The sequence below is a fragment of the Cataglyphis hispanica genome, chromosome 2 (assembly GCF_021464435.1).
Source record: "Cataglyphis hispanica isolate Lineage 1 chromosome 2, ULB_Chis1_1.0, whole genome shotgun sequence".
NCBI lineage: Eukaryota > Metazoa > Arthropoda > Insecta > Hymenoptera > Formicidae > Cataglyphis > Cataglyphis hispanica.
In genome coordinates this window covers 6564602-6589293 of record NC_065955.1, presented here as the reverse complement: position 1 = coordinate 6589293, position 24692 = coordinate 6564602, and the positions used below count along the sequence as shown (strand labels likewise).

The 24692-nt window shown below is 30.6% G+C and overlaps 1 protein-coding gene and 1 long non-coding RNA gene across 2 annotated transcripts in view; one reads left to right on the top strand and one right to left on the bottom strand.

Annotated features, from left to right (window-relative positions):
- The window catches only part of LOC126858993 (uncharacterized), a 58432-nt gene extending 52297 nt beyond the window's left edge, over positions 1-6135 (top strand). The window contains exon 3 of the long non-coding RNA XR_007688735.1: positions 5920-6135. This is a non-coding gene — a long non-coding RNA (uncharacterized LOC126858993). The remainder of the gene's footprint in view (positions 1-5919) is intronic.
- LOC126858969 (somatostatin receptor type 2-like) lies at positions 2404-4293 on the bottom strand. The gene has a single exon (XM_050609758.1). It carries the CDS (start codon positions 4148-4150, stop codon positions 2885-2887), a length of 1266 nt encoding a protein of 421 aa, XP_050465715.1. The 5' UTR covers positions 4151-4293; the 3' UTR covers positions 2404-2884.
- Positions 6136-24692: the final 18557 nt, after the last annotated feature.

Sequence of the window (24692 nt, the reverse complement as noted above, 5' to 3'; positions counted from 1 at the left end):
TTGTCATTGTCGACGATAAATAAATTGCAGAAAGAGAGAGATGGAGGGAGAAACAGAGATATTCTACCTCATCTTAATTATATTAGACATTTATTTTTCGTATTTTTATGACATCATGATTGATATTAAAGCTTGCAATACACGTATTGAGAAAAATACACATGTTACTTGAAAATTGTTTCTTGTAAAAAATCTTGCTTATCGCTTAATATTTTTATAAATCATTATGATTTTAAATAAATCTTTAAATAACATTAGTTAGTTAATAATTGTCGGTTAAAATATTTACAATGTTGATATAAAAAGAAATGCATTTTAAGCATAGTTGAATTAGAAAAGATATATACTTTCTACGCAATAAGACATCATTCTATATTCAACATTTTTCTTATGTGCGTACGATTTTTATGAAATGAGATGTAATCTTGAATTGGATAGAATCTTAATGGACAGAGAAATGAAATAGAAGGGAAGGGCTGATCAAAAGATATGGTGATTGAAGAGTGAGTCCACAGACGTGCAGCAATCAGCGCTTCTCTCCTCTAGTTTACGAGTTCTTCAACTTATGGAAAATATGATGTAATGTGATAATCCACCGCGAATATATTTTTTAAATAATTTTTATATTTTAATTTAAATTATTTGCGTTATGAAATAAAAATCTATCATGTGTGAACGCAATTCTCAATTCATTTCTCTATGTTTTATATTATATAAATGTCTTTTGTAATTTTAAAGTTTGAATTTTTGCTATTAATTTAAGTAATTATTATTAATTAAATTAATTAAAGTAATAATTTAAATTAAAATTTAATTTAATGAGTCTCAATTAATCATGTCGATAAGCTCTCATTAAAAAGATTTATAGGTATGTAAATGAGGAAGTTATAAAAATGATAAAAGAATCTCGTACAAAAATTACATGTAAACAGTATTATTGATGATATAAACGCGATGGAGAGCTAATTCGATTTATATGTACATAATTTTAAGAAAATCACATTTTTCCGTTGCAAATAATTATAAAAAATCGACGTGTATTTAATTGATATTATTGATAAATAGTACAATTTATTAAATTATTTGTAGCTTTAAATTTGATAAACAATTTCCGCAAGTTTGCTACAATAAATATTTTAGTATTGATTTGCTTAAAATATTATTGACAATTTTTATCCGATATTATCCGAATGTTGTATGAAATCATGCATGTGTGTGTACTCGATATAAATTTTGACAGAATGCTACTTTTCGAAATATAACATATGATACGTTATGGTATTTCATCAATGAATTGCACAATATAGAGAATTTTATCTTCTACGATTTTTTGTTCCATGAGTATAGATGAGTTAATAAAAGGAAAGAGTAATTCTGTGAAAGAAGAGAAACACGGCTTATATAAAATATACCCCCATATTGTGATTACAGCGATACTATTGTGATACTGATCTTATTGTTCTTTTAGCTGGGTGAAAAGAAAATAATAGAATAGGACATTAAAGGAGAAAATAGAAAGAGAGGTGATCTGAGATGCGAATCTCAAGAGAGCAATATCATTTTTCTTCCGAAAGGGAAATATTTCGGGAAGATTGTTAGGCCTCGTAACACTGAATCGAGAAAGTTTCTCGTCTTTGAAAATCTACTTACGGTTTTGCTTTGAGTTCTGTAATTGTTCGCCGATAGAAACGTCCTTTCTTTATGATGTGTTACTTTATGCGAATTCATATTTAATTTTGGCACGGCGCACTAATAAAATACATCATTTGTTTGTATCCTGGCAAAGATCAGTTATTTGTCATACAGCTTGCGTTAATAATTATTTTAAATAATTATTATAATAAATGCCAATAATTTACGTGATGCTGAATCATTTTTTAATAAATATTCATAGCTACCTACAATATTATAGTTATACAATTATATTTTACTTCTATTTCAAACATTACACACGCATTGCCGTTTTGAAATGTAGATAAATCAACATAAAATCTAACAGAAACTTTTTTCGTAAGTATTCATAGATCAATATCCAGGCGGATGTAGTCGCAACTTTTTCGGCAACCTCGATTTTTTGTGTTTTCGGATGTTTATCATGAGAAAATCATTGATCATGACCTCTTATGTTCGGTCCAGTGATTGTTTATTAGATAAAGAAAAGAGTTCATCTCGTCTATCGCGGAAAAATATATCGGTTAGACGATCGTTGCATTTAGAATTGAGCGCAGTGTTGGATTTTAAGATAATCTTTGTATTTTGTATATATATAGTACTTAAAAGAGAGAGATTCAAGTAATATTATAATATATAAATATCGTGACGAACAACAATCAAGTACAACAATTGTGTGTTGCATTTAAAGAAATCATTTTTACGAAAAAATATTTAAATTTTATCCTCTCATCTTCACGATAATGCTGATTCTAAAATATGTCTCGCGTTGATTCATACAAATTTTTCTAGACTATAACATCAATGACTTTCAAATTATTCGGTTAATTATTATATCGAAACAGATAGCACCAAGAATTCAATATCTATGCAAAGCGCAGCTTCTTCTTTCTTTCTATTCATATTCAGCGACTACGTCGGCATTCCATACGATGCATTCTTACGATCGTTGTGTGTTTCCATAAAGAATTTCGGATCACATTGTTAGCACTGAAATCACTTGTCGATGTCACGTAGATCACTGACAAGCCGATGCATCTTTAATTTTTTACCACTGCACTTGATTCCGATTCTCCATCTTCGTGAAAAGCGCAATAGATACGAATATCGTTGTTACAATCAGGATCCGGATAAGACAGTCTATCATTTCCAACGGGCAATGGAGAGCTTCTTGTTCCAGAATCGCCGTGGTGTCCGGTCGGAAGGGAGAGCTTTAAACCTGCGTCAATAAAGTTAATTGTGCACCGTTTTTAATTAAATCCTTATCCCTCTGCGCCAGGTCTCTAGGCTCGCTGCTAATTGTGATGTTCGATCGCGAGGTCATGGTCACTGTGGTGGTAGAGGTTTTGCTGATGAGCAAACCTCTTTCCGCATCTTCGTCCTCGAGTTCTATCCTAGAGTGTCCGGAGGTGACCAACCGGTTAGATTGGAGTCTATCGACGTTGGTCTTGTTTCTTCTTGGGAACACACTGTTCTCGATGTGCAACGCCGCGTTCACATCCTTGCCAGCCGCACAGGTGCACGCCTTCAGGAAACTCTTCTTGAAATTATCGCTCAGGAAAGCGTACAGAATTGGATTCATTGCACTGTTGCTGTAGCTGAGAAAACCAGCTAGGAGGAAGCTAGTAATGGTGATGCTAGTCTGACATTGCTTCGGCGGGGTATATATCAGCGCCACTTGAGTGACCCAGTAGGGTAACCAGCAGAATACATACACAGTGATCACTGTTAGCACCAGCTTGGTGACCTTTCGGTGCGATCGTTTCTTTTCCTTCGATTTGTTTTTCGGCCCCACCGTGCGTAGCTTTTTGATCACGAGGAAGTAAAAGATCAGTATGAGAACCAGAGGAACGGCGAAGCCTAGGATGAGAGTGTAAAGGGTGAAAGAAGTCTGGCCGCCGCGATCGTTGGGCCAGTAAATATTACAACTGACAACACCTTCCGGAGATTCCATGGCGTTCGCGTAAAGAAATACTGGGACCATGAAGAGAGCGCTGGTGGCCCAGGCGGTAAGCGAGACCACTCTGGAAATGAACGGCGTACGCATCTTCGGGGATGATATCGGGTGGCACACGGCAATGTAACGATCCGCGCTCATAATGAATAGAAAGATGCTGCTAGTGAACTGATTAATACTTGTCGTGGTCATGTATGCTTTGCACATGATCTTGCCGAAGATCCAGCTACGCAAACTGATCGTCGTCACTAAGAATGGTATACCTATGAGGAAACACTCGTCCGCGATCGCCAAGTTTACGATGTACATGTTCGTCACTGTTTGCATCTTCGAGAAGCGTAGGACGACGTAAATGACCAAAGTGTTCCCGAGAAGTCCGACAATGCAGACGATAGAGTAGAGAATCTGATTGACCAGGGCGATGATTGGCAATTCAGCCTCGCAATTCTGCCCCATATCGTTGTGCGTTGAGTTGTAACTTGAATTTTGAACGTAATCCATCATGTCCGTTGTATTCATCATCGTTGCTTTTTCGAATTAAAAACGTGAATGAGAATTCTTGAAGAGCGAAAAAAAGAAAACACTTGACTGTACACCTTGCTCTTGAACAATTTTTCGCACCAATCTTTATTACATAATGTAATTAATCGTAGCAGGACTTTATCTAGATTGGATTACAGATATCTTCTTAGTATTCTGTCAGGAAATAACGACAGATATATTGACATAACTAAAGTTTGTTTTGTTGACGAGGATAACGTACGTGACGTTGATGTCATTCTGTCAATCATTTGCCGCGCGCACGATCCAAGATTATTTTGCCGGATCAATTCAACTTCAAAAACATTTTCTTGTCTGCTTTATTAGATTGAACTTCGATTTTGAGAGTAGAATCTGAAACAGAAATATAAAAACAATTAATAAAAATATGTTATACGGCAATATGTGATAAATTATAGAAATAAAGAATTATTTAAATATTGCGTATATTTTTAATAATATTTGAAGGTATATATAAACATCCATTTTTTTAGAAATTACTATTACGTAAGAAAGGTGTTATTATCATTATACTCGACATTCTCCCGCGGTTCAACACAATTCGTTGGCAATCGGAAAGGAGAATAGGAACGTATTCAGAGTACCATTTTACTCTATACGAGATGCACTGAAATTACTGTATAGGGGTATTACAGCAATAACGCTGGCGGCGACATGATAATTTTCCAAGTACCGCTTCCCAGGGAAATAATCTTGCACGTGGAAGTTGCTCGCGTATTCTAACAATAGCTCAGAGAATTTTGTCGATGGTTGGAGAATGAGAGACGGAGAATGTGAGCGAGATAATACCTTTATACCGAACCGTGTTGATCCCCTGAAAGCTCTTGTTGCAACTCGAAAGCTGCAGGCGATGTAACGTTTCGGCAAACCGTAACATGTACAAGTAGAAGGCACTGATAACCCGAACAAATGATTTTCGAGCCGTGAAGCCTGGATCTTTACGAAAAAAGGAGAAATGACAGTCGTTTTAATGTAAAACAATGCGATGATACTTGTAACATGACGACGTTTCTGTATGCATGGTAGTAATTATTTTGAACCGCAAAGAAAAAAAATTAATAAAGTGTTAAAAATGTTAACGATCGCCGTTAGCGTCACGTGAAAAATATTCGAAACACTTGTTTGTAAAAAAAATTAATGATCTATCGAAAAATTGTATTCGATATCATTAAGATATTATCGAATTTATAATAACATTTAGCTGCGGATAAAATTCTTTACGTGAAAATTTATGACAGATTATATTCTCGCCAATTTACTTAAGGAAGAAACAACAAGACTTCTCAAATCGTTCTTGATGACTTTCTCTGTTTCTCTCTCTTTTTCTAAAGTAACTCGAATAAAACGAAAGTTTTCTACACCGTATAAACAGCTTGTAATGTCACGTAAATAGGACACTTTATCTTCGAAATAGAGCATTGCTTATCCACGAAATGGCAATCGGAAGAATTCATAGCGCGATTCATTCGACACGGACATAAATCTAAACCACTCTCCTCGAGAGACGTTAGGGTATGTTTATGAGTCGACAAAACTTCCGACATTTCGGTTATCATAGATCGACAGTATCGACTCATCGAAAACGTTATATGAAGAAATATATCACATGTTACCTTTCACATTTTACTTATGTTACGATATCGCACAATCTAATAGCGCTAAAAATATCGGAAATACAAAATTACAATCACGTAATGTTTGTATATATATATATATTTTGTTTGTTACAGATTGCAAGCAAGTCGTGTCCACATTTTCAATCACGATGAATACGAGAAATGGATTGGACATCTCAGGAATAAAACTCGTTGCATCGCAAGAGAATTGTTGCTTCTTTTGCACCGTAATGAGTTCCGATCGATTCATTAATTGGCATTAACATATATAATCAGCAAAGTGCTTTTATGTTACCGTATGAAAGTTTTCTTTCCCCTTTTCCAGCAATATTTCCGTTTCCTGTTACAGTAGAAAATTTGATAAAATATAAAATACTTTTTCTGCTTTATGATTAAAGAGAAGGGAAAAGAGAGAGAGAGAGAGAGAGAGAGAGAGAGAGAGAGAAAGGAGGGGGAGAGGGAGAGAGAAATCAGAATTTATCATTGAAACGTTTTCATGAAGAGAGATAAAATTTTAAAATTTATGCGATAAAATCTTTTTTACGATATTTTTGCTTATAGAAGAACACGCTTGTAGAATTTCCGCAGAATATTATTCTCCGAGCGAAGTCAGCGCAACTAAAGAATCAAACTTTTTACATAATCGAACCAGTCATTTGCGTATTTGTGGAGTATGCGGAACACATTTTCCTACCCCAGATATTGCAGTCGTGAGATATGTCCTTTTGCAATTTCCTGTATCACATTCATAAGCCATATTTCAAGCAACATTGAAGGTGGAATCCAAAGTGAGAACAAGACAGGAATTAAAGTAGTAGTCAACATGTGAATGATGAATATTTCATGAATATGTCTGGTTCTCGCATTATTAAAGAATGCAGATCTCTCCGTGGAACTTCATTTATTGGCTCACATTGGCGCAATGGAATTCAAGCGGGACAACTTTTTAATTTAAATCACGAATTTCGATTAAAGTTTCCTTAATTGCGACTCTCATCCTATTCCTTAGTAGAAAAAAGTTACGTATATGTAATCGAGAATGAAACGGTAATAATTATTTCTTTTTTTTGCATCTCAAGCCGAAAATAAGGATTATTTGGTCAATTTGGTAGGTCACGTTCAATATCATATATATCATTCGTTTAAAAGAAAATATACAGTTTTTGATAAAATAATATTTTATACTCTATAGAAAATTATATTAGAATATATTTCTATTAGAATATTCTCTTAGAATATTTTATCAAATTTTATATAGATAAGATATATAATGTATATACGTATATGATATATATTTATTAACTCAATTAATTTTTTAAAATTGTATTTTTACATTTTTTTCTATGAAGAGTGCGACTCATATTTGCGAATTTAAGCATCGATTATGAGATAGCCGAACGTTTCCATTATGAGATAACCGAACGTTTAATAACACGACCATAATCAGTTTATATCACCAAATCAGCTTATATCACCTTAGCGAGGTATTTAGGTTTTTTCAATTCATTATTATTTTTAATTAGTTATTTTTCGTACGAAAAAGTCATGAAAGTGAGGCTATATGGATTCATAAAAGCTGCAAATTTCTTTTAGCCGGTGCTTTTGCGCTTTGATGTGCTTATGATGCGATCGGCATTACGCTTATTAAAGTGACATTGAATTCGAATGGTGGTCGGAAAAATTAAAAATAATCTTTCGATAATGCTTACTGATGTCGACCAGATGTAGTCGAGTAGATTTAACGATGCGCGAACGCGTCTGTTAAGCATCACAAATATTTACTCGATTTCAGTCATTGGATTTGGTAAATATAATTTGGTAAATATTTTAAACGTTTTTGGCGGAAAAAAATTTCACGGAAAAGGGACGAGAAAGAATGCAGCAGACACGAGAAATAATACGTAGATGTACCGCGATGTAACAAAAGAGAGTAAGAGAGAAAGCATACGATGAGAGGGAAAAAAATTAATTACCTCCTTACTAGAATATAGTGGACGCTAAAAGGAAGAACTAGATCAAACGAATGCCCGTCGTTGAAACTTAGATACACAGTCTTGAAGCAATCAGGTAGATATTATAGGCTACTTTCAGCGGGATATAAATTTCCTTGTAACAATTAGTCGTAAACGAAAGTTGTTACACGATATGAAGTACACGCGCTGAATAACGAGGGAATTCACTTTTAAGTGAGAAACAACTCGGAAGAGGACAAATATTGACAAAAGCAGACATATATGTATAGTTATATAATATTTAGTTAGTCTTAATTAAATTAATGTACAATATTTAACATAAATACGCATATTGCAAGTCATTTTCTAATGCCTATCGAAGAAATGAACAATTTTATTCATTATATATATATATATATATATATATATATATATATATAAATTGTTAATTTCTTCATATTGTATATTATATCGTGTATTTAATAATTTATTAATATATGCTTGTATTAATATGCTACAAGAAAATGTTTATATTGATAAACAATCAATATAAACATGTAAATAATTAAGATAATAATACATAACATTATCTTGTTGTTATATTGGTTGTTTATTAGCATAGGTTTTCATCAGGTAGTGTATTAAAATAAGCATACATTGATAAGTAATTAATTGCACATTTAATGTACGATTACATTAATCGTACATTAAATGTTGACGCAAAATATAGTCGGTGATTTAATTAAATATCGGTTATTCGTTTTTTTTTCTGTTTTATACCGAGTAATATTATTTTCGCATTCGCATTTTAAACGAAAATCTCATGTTTAATGCGTAAAAAATTTCCATGCGTTTGGCGAGTATTTGCGCGTGGCACAATTTTCATGAAATTGTGCAAGAGAGTTTATTTATTTCAAATAACGGATATACAATAATGCGCCTCGCTCGCGAAAATTTATTCGAGGCACGTCGTTCAATGAGTCGTCGACAGCGCAAACAATCAAGCCGTCGGCGTCGCATCTGTCAAGATAAGATCCGGAGGTAAACGAATAAAGCAGAATTAATGATTCTTCCTTACATGCAATCGAATAAATTCACGCTCTGCATAGCTAAGAGAAACAAATGGCAGATATCCAAAGCACAAATGTGACAGACACTTTGTTATTGCGAATAATATATATGTAAGATAACACAGGATTGCATGTTCTTGCAGAAAATTTTGATTTAGTCCAATCAATCAGTCTTCTCTCTTTAGGAACGATATGTGAGAATGCAAGAAACATATTCTTTTTTTTTTTTTTCGATTGCATTCTATTTCAGCGTCGTTATTGCGGATATGTTCTGTTTAGGATACTTTGTAAAGTAGCAGAGAACACACGCCTTTACCCTGTCATCACGTCTATGTTTATGCTACAGAGAAGATTGGATCGTACAAAGGTTGGTATCGTGCACATGTCAAAGCTGTTAGGAAGCTATAAAGTAACGAAAATAAACTGCGTATTTCTGTTTAATTACGGACAAAAACTTACGAGCAGTATCGAAAAATCAAAGTGGCTTAAGAAACATTTATTTCCTCACTGCTTACTACATTTTTGACACATTTATGTATATCACATTCTAAGATGTTTCTCAAAATGTTTAAACATTTTTTTATTTTTATATAGATTTGTCTCTCTCTCTCTCTCTCTCTCTCTCTCTCTCTCTCTGCTTCCCTCCCCCCCCCCTCTCTCTTTCTTTCTGCAGATTTAATGTTTTTTATATGTATAAATAAAGCTATAATTTATTGTGTGTGTAATTATTTACATTAACTCTAGTTCTTCGTTTCCTCAAAATCAATTAAATAAAAATTACACACACATTTAATATTTGAATTGTCAAATGCACCGCTTAATCATGACAGACTTTTATTGACATTTATGATATAAAGTAATGCACAGCATCGAGATAACCAATCAGCATCGCGGGAAAGAGGTAATAATATTTGAGAGTATCGATTTGTCTTTTTAAGAATGGATAATTATATATAAAACATATTGTGATATATTATTAGTCCTTTAAAAAACTAATATTCTGATATTTTTACTCAGCTTTATTTTAAGTACAATTTTGAGTTTTTTTAATCAATTATTTTTTTATCGCGCGTATGTATATACATATATGTGTATAAATTGTTTATATATAGATATGTATAAATTTTAAAGCTTTTTTTCAAAATATTAAAAAATAACTAAAACTTTATAATAATTCTTCTCTCTAATATTTTTTCCCTTCAACAATTTAATAAAACATGAAATTGTAGATAAAAGATTTATCATGTAATTGTGAAATCCTTAATAAAGCAACACGAAATTTTTGCAAAATTCTTGCTCATCTGATTAGATTATTCGAAATAAATTGGTATTGTCAGGTAATTACGCCAAACTGTGAATTCTTTGTGCAAACAAAAACAAAACGTCTACTTTGAGTTTATTAAATTCCAACGTACCATTACATCACTTATTCTTTGTTATTTCTCAAGCTTTTATATTTTCTACGCTGTACTATCCCCTCCCTTTAAACATTCACTTTAATCTTTTTATTTTAGCTATCCAATTTCTTAAAATGTAATTGTACGTTGCTTTTTTGTATTGGCCGTGACGTATGCTATCCGAGAAACGATTTAATTAATTCCGACTTCCTCAGTTTTAAAGAATAAAATGGATTGGGACGAACCACGTAGACGACGAGAAAATAAATGTGAGATGTAACAAAAAAATTTTCTTATAAATTTTCCTTCGCGACTATCGACGCATTTTAGTCTTCTATTCGCAAATTAGTTATCCAAAAAAGTTGAATTATAATATACAATTTAAAAGAAAAAATGAGAGTGAACTATGTATAATATTTAATTGTAAAAATTATAAAAATTTAATTAATAGATATATTTAATAATCAAATGTCTCTTTTAATTGATGACTAATTAATTGTATTTTTCTTAAATTTCTGCTAAGAAATTGTTTCAAACCTCATTTTCTTCAAATAATTATAATAATATCGTCTTATTTATATAAAAGATAGACACACACACACATACATATATATGTGTGTGCGTGTGTGTGTGTGTATACACACGTGTCGTAACACGTAACATGTCAACGGGTGGCACTTCGTGACGGGATCTACGGAAAAGTCGGAGCGAGCTGATGATTAATGGAATAATGGAAATTCGATTTCCAGCATGTCTAAAGGTAGATTTACGCCTGTGTTTGCGATGTTATTACGCAAGCTTTATCCATGTTGGTTTATCTTATGCTCAAGATTTGAAGAAAATAAAAAACTTGCCGAGATTCTCTCGTCTTGACGAAATCTTATTGTTCTTTTTTCAAAACTATTTTATAAAATCTTAGATATTTTAAACAAGAAATATATGAATATTTATTACATGCATTTGGTACAAACATTTAAAAAACGTCTCTCTCTCTCTCTCTCTCTCTCTCTCTATCTCTCCTTCTCATTATTCTAGTAAATAAAACATCATATTTGACATGTCTCATCATATCTCAAGCTTATGATTAATGAAAGATTCAAATTACATTCAATTTCCGCTGTACGGATATTCAATATCCAAGAGGAGAGAATTTCATAAAGATAAAAGTATCGCTAATTATTTTTTTTAAATATTTCCCTATTAGATTTTAATATCAGTTCAAATATTAATGATACGATGTAAATTATTCGAACTATAAAATAAAATTAAATTAAAATTTATATATATATATATATATATATATATATATATATATATATAAATTTTTTTATTAACAAATTTTTTAATTAATACAATTGAACTAGAAACGAGAGAGAGAGATTAGATTTATAGATTTTTATAGATACTATTAAGGATATAAATCCCTCTATCATTTTTTTCTATTTTTTTTATAATACAAAAGTATTCACACTTTTATCTATCTCACATTTTTCTCACAAATTTTTTTATTACATTACAATTAAACTTTTTATACGTGTGACTGTTATAAGAACATTCACACGCAAACGTACATAGTACATACAAATTTTGATATCCAGCATTTATGTTCATGGCGTCATATCATCAGTATCTAACTAGCCGCGAGGTAGATTTTTAGAAGAGATAATTTTCTATAGAGAAACTTGGTCGCGAGTATCTCGCAGTTTTCAAAATTGATCTTACCCTTGGGACGCATGTAAACGTTTGAATCTCACTTTCGAGTCTCAGTCCTAACATATAATATAACTTTCCATTGTCATTGTAATACCATTCTCTCTTTAATAAGATAAGAAAACGGGTAGAAAAACGGTATTGTGTGATTGAATAGTCGCGATGTATTTATGTTCGCTCATTCAAAGTGAATCAATGTCATTATCGAGACAAAGAACAATCTAAATGAACTCAGAAATGATACTCTCTGCGAAATAATATAATCGCGAAGGATATCGTTTCTGATTACGTAAGTTTAATTAGATAACAATCATTCATCCTTAAGACGTTAATTAAAGCATAACTCTACTTTATATAATTTTTGCAAGAGACAAATACGATGATTTAAGTTTTGATATTAATTACTACATTTAACATTTTCTCCAAATGTACTATGAATTTCGTCGAGTTTTATCAAAGATATCAAAGATAAAATTTGAAAAGAAGCAATCTCCAGAATAACAACATTGTTTTATTGAAAAGCACTATATAAATCGTATCTCGAATGGCATTACGATTGTAATGTGTTTGAAAGCTTTTAAAACGTCAGGCAGTGACCAGACAACCGTCGAGCTTAGCTGCTCGCAGGAAATAACGTATTCTATTCTGGACAATTTGTCGCAAGACGAGTTACGATAAGCACATCGTATCGACAAGAAGCTAGTCGTCGTTTCAGAATCACCCATGATAATACTACTAGAACTTTAGTAGTGGAGTGGTCGTTTCCGCCCGAGTTTCAACAAACGAACCCCTTCCGTCCAGGAGTAGAATTTAGTGCAGCAACGTTTGCGCTTCTATAGCTCTTCGGACGATAGTACGCCGTTTTACGATTATTGCTGGATTATACACAAATGCGTTTTGCATACAACCGCGCACGCTCTACATGATTTATGTTCTTGCGAGTCCTTTGTTTTTGTAGCTTCATTGCTTCCAACGATGCGGGACATAGAGATTTTGTTCCTTCTTATTGGAATCATATTCTGTAGTATGTGTGTGTCAAGTACATAAGCAAGTAAAATGTAATAATTAAGAATAATGCACATGCATTAATTTATATATATATATATATATAATCTTATTATATATAATAATATATATATAATATTATATTATTATTATATATTATTATGTATATTATTATAATATTATATTTATTATTAATCTGATTATATATAATATATATATATATATATAATTTCCTTCGCTCTAGGAACAATTATCACACACAGACGCTGATAAAAGAAAGAAAGAAAATTATTGAAAATTAAATACATTTTGCTAACTTTTTCTGAAACATCTTTTTTGACTAATGACAGATTTGTATTTTGCATTTTCATTATTTTTCTACATAATAAGTAAAATAAATCGAATTTTGTCAGAAATGTTACAGAGAGTTATAGAATTTCGTAATTAGGAAAAATATTTTTCGAATCCTATTATTAATTTCATTATTTAAAGATGATATCAAGTACGGAAGTTAAGATCTTACGCGTTTTACGTGTTCAAGCTTTATCCCGCAATGACATTCCGCGGTACGATCTCGTAAGGGATTACTTTGATCGGGGAAAGAGAGTCGGGATGCGGAGTCGATTTATCTCTGACAGTTTGACAGGCAACCATATCGAAGAAGCATCATCCCGCAATTTCGTCACCTATCCTACCCGCGGTTGAAATACGATCAATTTAAAATTTCTTGTCAACGCCGCGGATTGGAAAGCTGCGGCCAGCTTCCTATTGGATTTATGCGCGACAACTTCTAAAAGCCTCGTAAACGAGAGTAGAATCTTGATTAAGGAACGATTTACTGTGATTTCACGACAGATGGTCGCTCGGATTAAATGCGTCTGATAATACGAGACACTTCTGCGTGAAAGGAAACGAGTTTCCTTTTCGTTCTTCTTGTATGAGCATGCATGAGGCATAAAAAAACGAGAGGCAATATAAGAAGCGGAAAACGAGAAAAAGTTTTTTTCCCTTCGAACTCAGCAAAAACGAGATGCAATTCGCCAGGGATTAAAAAAACTTATCGAAAGAATGTTATTTGCAATCGTAAACATACGCTTTGCGATTTTGAACGATTTATGATTTCACACATAGAAAGCATTTTGCTCGAAGCCTCCATAATCAAGATGTCTGCATAAATCTTGTAAAAATATTTCTTGAAAATTCCCCAATCTTCTAGATATTTTTGTTCAAAATTCCAGATAAAGAGAATATTTTAAAAATTTTTTGGTACGATTTCTTAAAATAGATTTTTTTATTGTACGAATGTACGCGTTTTCTGTTGTATGCTTTTCATTCATACAAAGAAAAAACACAAAGCCATTTAGTTTCAAGTTCTACATTTACAAGTATATTGAAAAAAAAAATTAAAAATTAAAATAAAGAATGTATACTGCGTATTCAATATTTTATTAAGACATTAAATATATAAACAAAGATAGATATATATTTATAATTTATTTTAAATAATATACGGATAATTTGCAAGTTGACTTATTGGCGGATTGTCAACTACTTACAGTATAAGAGTAAAATTATCAAAGAGAGAATTTTTTACAACATCCCCTATTGTAATAAAGTTCCATGAGAATTCCCTGATTTCTTTAGACACGAAAAAATTCCCTGAGAATATTCCAGGTTTTCTGTTTTTCCAGAGAGTAGACGCCCTGATAACAATATAGCGTTTTTATTTTGTATATCTGAATATATGAAATCTGATCAAAAAGTGTCCGACTATTTTTTTGTATCAACCAGCTGCAGCCCGATGATGGAACTAACGCAGCATGCAATCATGAACCCTACAGCACATGCATGATTTTTTGCCAGACCGCGCAGTCTTTCAATCGCTACTAGACAGCTGTGATAGATGCACGTGTATTCAGTGTTTGTCGAATTTCGTATTTTCAACTAAAATCGGCCAAACGTGTTCAGCAAAGAATCAGGGTATCGATTCTCTAATTCAAGTGAGGATAAAAGTTATCGAAATGAACGAATTTACTAGATTTGGATCAATGACATTATAAATTTTCTAGTAAATTTGCTCATTTTTGTAATTTTTACTGTCACTTGAATTACAAAATCGATATCCTGCATTAAATTTTGTCATTCAATTTTGTATCTCTTTAATTGTCTCTGATTGCGTATCACCGAATTTTTGGCAAAATTTAATGCAAATTCTTTGTTGAACGCGTTCGATATAGAATTTATAATCAAACATAAACATTTATATAGTTTTATATATAAATATTTATATTTAGTTGTTTCAAATGGAATATTCTCTCTCTCTCTCTCTCTCTCTCTTAAGTAAAATATTCAAAGTATTAAAATATTGAATAAAATACTATGATTACCTAGACTTTTTAGTTTTGAAATTCTATATTTTTTTCTGACACAAAAAAAAAACAGAGAATGAGATTTAATTAATCAATTTAATAAAGATTTTTGAACAAATGTCATTTTTTTTATTTTTTCTAAAATAATTGGATTTATTATAAATGTAAAAAATTGATAAATATGACATTATTCCAAAAAATAAATTTCAGTTCAAACACAATATTAACTCAACTATTAGAAGATATTGATATATATATAATTCATTCTTTCTTCTTTCACTATTTATTTAAATAATTTTGCGGATATTAAGTAAAATATCATAATATTTTACGATTCTCTCTCTCTAATCGTAACAGATTAGAATCGTTACATGTTTTTTTTACTGCCGATTATTCAATAAGAGCGTAAAAGTGCTACTTAAGGAAACTATTTCGCTAAGAACAGCGTAAAATGCTGGTGGCGCAAGGAGATAATGATAGATCATATGCGGAAATTTGGCTGCCCTCGTTCCGCGCTAAAGTGACAGTTCCATAGTTGTTAAAAGATAGCGGGGCAGATATGACGAAAAAATATGGCATAATATTTCGGGTTTTCCCAAGACAACACGAGGGTGCGACGATCGTAAAATTGCTAATCCAAGGGGTAAACGTATATCCCGCTAAGATGGTATGCAGCTGTCAAAAAAAGTTCTCGTTTCCGAGAAGGGAAGTCGAAAAGCGTCGGATGTAACTGATAACCGGGACGATATTGCTCGACCGAGCACATACGGGAGAAACAATAATAAACGAGACGAAACTTTGGTCCATTCTCGCAAATCTACATGTGTTTGTTTTTGTTAGTCCGGACGCGTATATTACACTCTTTGTTACAGTCTATCGATACACATGCATGCACCAGGAATACGATAAATCGCGCCTGAACCATTCTCCAAAGGTAATTGATTTACAAATGTGCAACGATGCATGTTTATCTGTCTATCTGCATATGTGCCTAAAGAAAAAGTCGAATAAAATAGTTACGCGACTGATAGATATGTATATTTTAATTAGTCAGCAGTCTCATGTATTATAGTATAAATACAAAGTAATTTTATATAACTGTAATATAATACAATTCTATAATAAAATAAAATTAGAGATATATAATAGAATTGTTTTATTTCAGTTACATAATATATATATATATATATATATATATATATATATATATATATTTTAAATAATTATTTTAGCGTTTAGATTTTTTTGATAAAAAAAGAATTATCTTTGCGTGTATTGTAAATAAGGTACAATGTATGCTAAATTAAGTTAGATTCCATAGAGCTTCGATTAATTTTTTCTTTGTAAATATATGTCTTTAAACATAATAACAAAATTATTTTGTGTCCATAAGTAATTAGTTCGGTATATTTTGAGTAATTTATAGCATTTTGTTTGCCTTGATAAATCGATAGATAATCGTGCTTCTTAAATAACAATTATTGAATTACACGAGATATTATAAATATAAGAAGTTGCGCATTAGTTTCTATAAATTTTTTAATATAAATGTCATTGTGCAATGATATTGAACAAATTCATGAAATCACAAGCATTATATATAAAATTTATTTCATAACGCAGTATAATTAAATTTATTGTAATAAATTATATTAGTCTGTTATACCATACAATATATCAGTTATTTAGCTTTGATATGTGCACTTAATATGGAAATGAAATATGCTTATTATATGAAATTTTGCAACGAGTTTTATGTATTAGCTTACACTTATTCAAAATTTCCATGTTCCAAACTTTATATTTAATATATTTTCCTGATCACTATAAAAAAAATTTTTACACGAATAAATAAGTTACGGTATATGAGATTTGTATGTGTGTGTATATGTAAGTGTGCGTATTTTATTTAAATTCAATACTCCATTATTTTGTCGGGAAAAATTCATAGCATGTTTTACGTTTTTTTTTTTTTTTTTTCGAATCAAAGAAACATTTAATCAGTTAATTGTGCAAATTATATTACTGCATTCACAATTTACTCCGCTAAATATCTAATGATTATCAATTGCATCAAAATTTGTATCTTTTTTTTAAATTGTATCACAAATATACTTCAATCAGTATATTTTATTCGGGAAATTTATATGGACCAAATAAAATACGAATATGAAATAATATATATTATATTGCAGCATATGATTTTATGTATAAAAATAACTCTTTTTTTATGATCATGCTTTTAACGACCATGCAACCATGCTTTAAACACATTATATATCTATAATTTTTTATCTTATCCTTTAATTTCAACATACGTTCTGTTGAAATAGTTGATGGAAAATTTTTGTGGAAAAGCGTAAAGCGTGGAGCGCTTTTGTGAAATATAAAATGACGATAGACGAAAATAAGATGTGCTTCGTTGAATCGTCGCCTCATATCATGTTCTATTCCCCTTAAGGCTGCTCTTACCAATAACCATATCCCTTCTGGCAATCTCAATTGCTTCAGTGCAGTCAGCAGACCTTTTACCACTAGTTTCATGCTAAATGTAAATGAAATTTTACGATGTTGAATAAAGAAATGTTTGTACTGGCCGTTTACATTTTTTTTCATAAATAATTAAATAATCATTATACGCAATTTAAATTTATTAAAGTTGATCGTTATTTACAATGCAATGAGAAATTTAATATGGATTTGTATCGTTACATATTGCAATATATATTATGTGAAAATTTCAAATTTTTGCCTAAAAAAGAAGTGAATCCATCAGAAATTCAACATGAATTTAATGAAAAATTTAATTATTTAATTAAATATATAGCTTAATAAAATAGCAGCTAGAAATGTGCGATTTTGTTTCACATTTCTTTCAGGTTCACAGTCAATTCATTATCTGGATCATCAATTATATCGAATCAATTAACAGGTCTCTTATTTGTCATTAGCTTGATGAGAAATCCGGCTTAATTTTGACTATTCGATATCGCGAATTAATCGCCAAACGCCATTGTCGAACATTCGATCATTGTATGGCAACAATCATGGATGCAAGCATTGCTCGAGGCATTGTATGACGAATCTGGCCACTGATAAATTCTCTCTGCGAATTCGCGTGCTGTCCTTTATTCTATAGCCAGCGTCCGTCGGTCAGATTACGTCGGTCTGATAAATAAGCGATTTATGTATACACGTACCAGACTCCCCTGGGACGCACATAGATCTACGTGCGTGCACAAGATAAAGGAGTATGCACACGTATATTCGTTATTTGAGTTATAAGTAAAGCTCTTTCTACAAATTTCATCTTTCAAGAGATTGGACCAGGATTTTTTGTCATCCTTTTCTTCATTTCTCTTACTTTTCTTTATATAGTTATTTTATGTATTATTTTCTTATACATATAAGATACATTTTTTTTAATATCATTATATTAACAAACACACACACACTTTTTTCTTAATTGTATACAACTATTTTTTTACTTAAAAAATTTAATAAATATTATATTTTCAAGCATTGTTTTTTAGGAGGGCAATAGTATAAAATTTTGGATTTAACAGATTAAAAATATAAAAGTTGTTGAACTTTTCAGTATAAAAATGTAATTAATGCATCCACCCATACTCGTTACTATTCTGCTATTCGATAATGTTATGACATAAATAAGTCCTCGTAATGACAATATTGTCTTTGATCAAAGTTAGTTGAACAATTCTAACATGCATGAAACATGTGTATAACATTCACTATAGAATTAATCTAAATGCTGATGTTTGTACAGAGCGCGGGTACAGGTACTCTTGTATTATTTAAATTTAGCCGAGTTTAAACGTTTGATATTGCCGGTAAACGCAGGTACATGTATCTATTGTATTCCGTACCTTAGTTGTCAGAGCACGTATTCGCAAACTTCAATATATGTAAAGCAACTGATTGCACAACTATGCAATAGAGACGTGATAGGTAAACACACTAATTAATAGCGTTCATAATTTTATTCCCAAAGAAACTAACAAATGTACGAGTTTATGAAAAAAGTATCGATTCTCCAAAATTCTCGATTTTAAACATATTTTAAAAAATTTATAATAAATCTCTAATCTACATGTAGCTTAAATAAATTTTTTGTCATTTATTACAATCTATAAACATTATTATGAATATTTTTCGATAATTTCTGGTCATTAAAATTTAGTTTTAATGAAATATTTTTACTTATAATTTTATATTTATGTACACAAATTTTACAAATATGTTATATCCGGATTATACTAATTTAAGCGGAGAATAATTTTTTTATTTAATGTTTATTACCCAACATTGCAACAAAAGATGTCATCAGTATCCGCGTTTCTCTTGCTATTCGATTATTGTACGCTAAGCCTTCGTCCCAAAGCACTTCAAATATTGGCATAGCATACACAGTTTAATCAGCTTATAGATTGACAAGAATGACAGGATAGACAGTACTATGTCCATAGTTACGCATCGGTCGTTTTGGACAGTGCGATGGAATTTTCCATTTGGCGTGATAAAGAGTTGTTAAGCTCGCAGTTTTACTCGACATACACATAGCAGGATGTATAAATAATATGTATTTATCTGTTGGTGAGACCATACAACATGTGAAATATTTTTTTACTCTTAGGCATCTGGAGAGCTGCTATCATGTTCATTACATTATTATTTTAGTGTAAAAATTATGTATTTAATTGGAAAAAAGAGATATGAGGAAGAGAAAAAAATGTTTTTATTAAATATATAAAAATTTCTTCTAAATTTACTTAATCCTCCTTTTATAGTTTAATAACTAAATAATTAATAACGCATAATTTTTTAATATTCCCCTTTTTTTCTTTATAATTTATGCTGTTTTATAATATTTTACTATTATATTTGTATATAACGCTTAAAGAGAATTGCAAGTTTAAATCTTATTTTTGTGAATAAAAAACTTATTAATTAATTTTTTATATTATATAAAAGAGATAATGTTATATAAAAATAATAATTAAAAAACTATAATAATTAAAAAAGTTAATTTTAAAAAGAGATTACAATCTAAAATTGCATTAGTTTAATATGAAAAAAATTTGGAGAAAATTAAAATTACAAATATTGCGTTCTTATGCGTTATACACATGATATTAAACAGTATTCATGTCTTTATTTTGTTGGTACATTTGAAAAAAAAGACATTTCTGAGTAAACGGCTTTAAATATAAATATTATTTAATATGAATAATATTATTTAAAATATTATTCAATAATAATAAATTTACATTTCAAATAATACTAATAATTTGGGTCGCAAATATTTAATTATATGTAATTATTTAAAATATTGTTATTTTTATGAGCCATTAATAATTAAAAATGGATTATAATTAATATGTTAATAATTAATAGAAATTATTGGGTGGAAGAACAAAAATTTGTTATATGAAAATTCTCAGATTGTATGATATAAATATATAGGAATTTAATTATAGTATTAAATTTAATTTTACATATATAAAATAAAAACATTACATTCTAGTAATGTCTTTTTTTTTAGAAAGTAATGACATTTGAGAGTCGTCCTCTCAAGGATACGCATTTAGATGGTGGTAAATAGGGGAATTAAAGGAGTCGAAATTCGATTTCAGAGAGATAATGCAGGATTTGTGTTGTTTGTTTACTTTACACTGCCGCTTCAGTTTCAGATAGATAGTAAATACCACGATAATGTAGAAATTGACAGAGAAATTTATCGCGCTGAAAATCGTTAACGAATAAATTGCGAAAATGTACTTGAAAATGTAATTTAGTAACGCAGAGTATAAAATTCTAAATGACATGCACATCACACAGTGAATAAAGAAACGGAGAAACACACGAAGAATGAAGAATATATATATATATATTCCTAATACAGTGTCCATTTTAATTAATAAAAAAGAAAAATTAAAGAATGGAAAAACCTGGTTTATTTTACAACCTGAAATTTTTTATAACAATTTCTGACAGGAAAGCAATTTACGCTTAATTGAAAATAACCGAATTCTATTCGTTATATTTTATAACATAAATATTTGCTTTTGTAACTATAAAGCTTTGTGTAGGTAACTAAATTTGTGCGGATCATTTAATATTTTTAACGTTTTTATTTTATGCGCTTCTGACAATTATACAACGCACAGAATTTAATATTAAATGATAAAGTGACGCGTGCATGTGAAGATTAATGATAACGATTATTTAATGACTTAATGATATAATGAGTGTAAAACATAAAATTACATCACGCACCATCTTATAAAGACATGTGAATAATGAAGTAACTGTTGTAATATCTTATCGAAATGACTTTCACCTTTTCGATCACTTTTAATTAAAACAGTATGTACACACTCGTCCAGTACTATTATTAAAAATTCGCTCCAAAACGTTGAACACAATTAGAGTATCCATAAAAAAACGATGGTAGACCGCGAGACTATATAGCATAAAATAAAATGTCCAAAACCGAACAAGAACATGGATCCATTAAAGAACATGCTTTCGTAACACTAAAGTCAATAAATGTCGAAAAAAAGGCGAGGGTTCATATTTGTATGAATTTTATCATTATAGAAAAACATCAATTTAAAAAGGTTTGAATGGACATAATAAATATAGTTATTTGTTTATACAAAACCTAGGTAATAAATTTTAAAAATAATAGTAATTTTCATGTTATACATTTCTATCCGTGAAAAAGAAATTGATCATCTTGTTCACATTATTATATTTTGGCATTAATTGTATTAATGCTAAATAAAATATTAATTAATTATGTAATAATATTTAAAAAGATATTAATTGTATTACTATTATTAAATCCGAGAGAAAGAAATGATCGAAATTCTTCAAAAGATTCATAAGTGCATAGGAAAACTGCGGAAGAGAGCGCGAGTTGAATAAATCGAGCTTCGGATTAAAAATGCCAACGATCTTGATATATTTCGTTTTATCATTCAGCTTTGTAGAGGATGCTGTAAAAGAACGTGAATAAATTCGCAATGTTGCCAATGATATCGCGCCAATCGATACACGAAATTCCAAATGTAGCAATCTCCGATGTATGTACATACAACGGCGCATGCCGAGGGAGAGAGATGCCACGTGTAGATTTCTCCCGCGTACGACGAAAGGACATTTCGCCCACCATGCGGTGAGATCTATAATCGGTGTGCGCGAATCGATAACATTTTCGCGGCTTTGACAGAGGGAATCTCATGAAATTCCCCGGGCTCTCGACAGGGCGGGCCTTCGTTAAAACCGCATCGAGCTAGATTACCTTCAGTAAAGCGTCGATGAAGTGTACATTAAGGCGTGCTGGGTCACGTCGTGCGCCAGTGTTTATCCTGGAATAATTTAGGACAACCTTTTCCGTTTGCCTGGCACGCTGCTTAGATGAGTTCCGATATCGATATAGAATGTCTGATCTTCTTGAAAGCAACTTAGGGTCGTAACATGCGCAGGAACATGAAGGAAAATTACTTTGGCTCGCAATGACTGATATACATCGCGATCTAGATAAGAACATTTTTTTTTTATCGTAAAATAGCGCGCGATCGTGAATAACATATATAACAATTTATATATATATATATATTAGAGACATCATTCTTTTGTCATTGCTTAAAATAAGATATCTTATTAACTTTTGTGTCACATGAAAAATTTCAATATGTTTCAATGTCAGTTGCATCTACTTTTTTTTATAAATCAAACATAATAGGGTCAAAAGTTCGGGCGAGAAATAGCTGCAACGGAGAAAGAACGTATAAAAACGAAAATAGATATTCATGAATGCTTATTTCCTAATGCTAGGCATTCAGATTTTATACTTTACTGTTTTATTTTAAGAATAATTTGAAAGAAAAAAAAATTTCTTGCAAAAATAAAATAAAACATCTTGTTGAGTGTAAAATTACTTTTGAAATACACAAAAGATTGCTAAAAAAATAAGCATCAAATTTGTAGTATTAATGTTTAAAATTTGTTACCTTTGGTATTTACTTGAGCAAAAATAATTTGATTATTGACTTGATATATATATATATATATATATATATATATATATATATATATATATATATGATTAAAATACGATTAACTTCAGTTTCTAAGAATATTAATTTTTCGATAAATGTACATCAAAGTCAACTATGTCATCGATTTTCTCTATTTATTGAATAACGTTCATCATGTCCGTGGATTTTTGACGGCCCTCTCTCTCATAATGAAGATAATGCTTTTTACGCCTTCTTTTCAAATTTCAAACATTCTATTATATCATCAATCCTTTCATTGTTTTTGCATGAAGATAATGCATTTTATTTCTGAATTTATTAAAATTATTACTTTTTTTATTTTATTCTTTTTTATTTATTATTTCTATAAGTATTGACGTTGCACATTTAAATGTTTAGAATTTTTTAGATCTTATTTTACTGTATCAATTATTTATATATTATTATTTAAATAAGATTAAACATAATGATTTTCACTGAAAGTATAAAATGACAAAAAAAGTTAGCGCATTATTTTTTTGATTATCTTATTCGCATAGTTTGCGAGAAAAACGTCTTTACTATCGGACGATTCAAACTGGACCAGTTTTCGTCTATTTGCTGTATCATTTCCGATCTGAGGATGAGAAAATAAGACGATGGCGAAGAAAACTTCCAATTATATGGGGCACGTAAATAGAGTTACGCGGTCAACGATATTTTCTGGCGTATCCGGTACATTGTGTCAATATCGTATATATAATGGGCTATAAAAGTGATTGACAGTGCATGAAATTGAAAAGACTAGGAGGAAAGTAGCGTGAAGGTTGAAAAGCCAGTCAATTCTGTAATAATGGCGATGATAATAACAACAGAATAACAAATATACGACCGAAGAAATCGCTTGGTTTCTTGCCAATCGCTAACGCAACGATATAGTTTTATCAGCTAGATAGAGAGAAATAGTTCTCATTTCTTGACCATCTGTGTGTTCTAGATGAAATAATGGTATTTTGTAAACGCACAACTTTGCCGTCCAATTTTAGTTGTAACATCGTGGACAGAAACGATGAACCTTCCATTTATTATCTTGTTTTTACCGAATGTTATTATTAATTACCTGCAAATTATGTTCAAACCTTCAAATGTATATATATATATATATATATATATATATATATATATATATATAATTTACGTAATAGGGTAATTTTATGTATATAATATTATTTGTGCGGAAACATTTATATATATGCAGTATGATTATATATATAGAAAGAGAGAGAGAGAGAGAGAGAGAGAGAGAGAGAAAATCTCCGTTTCAATAACATATCCTAAG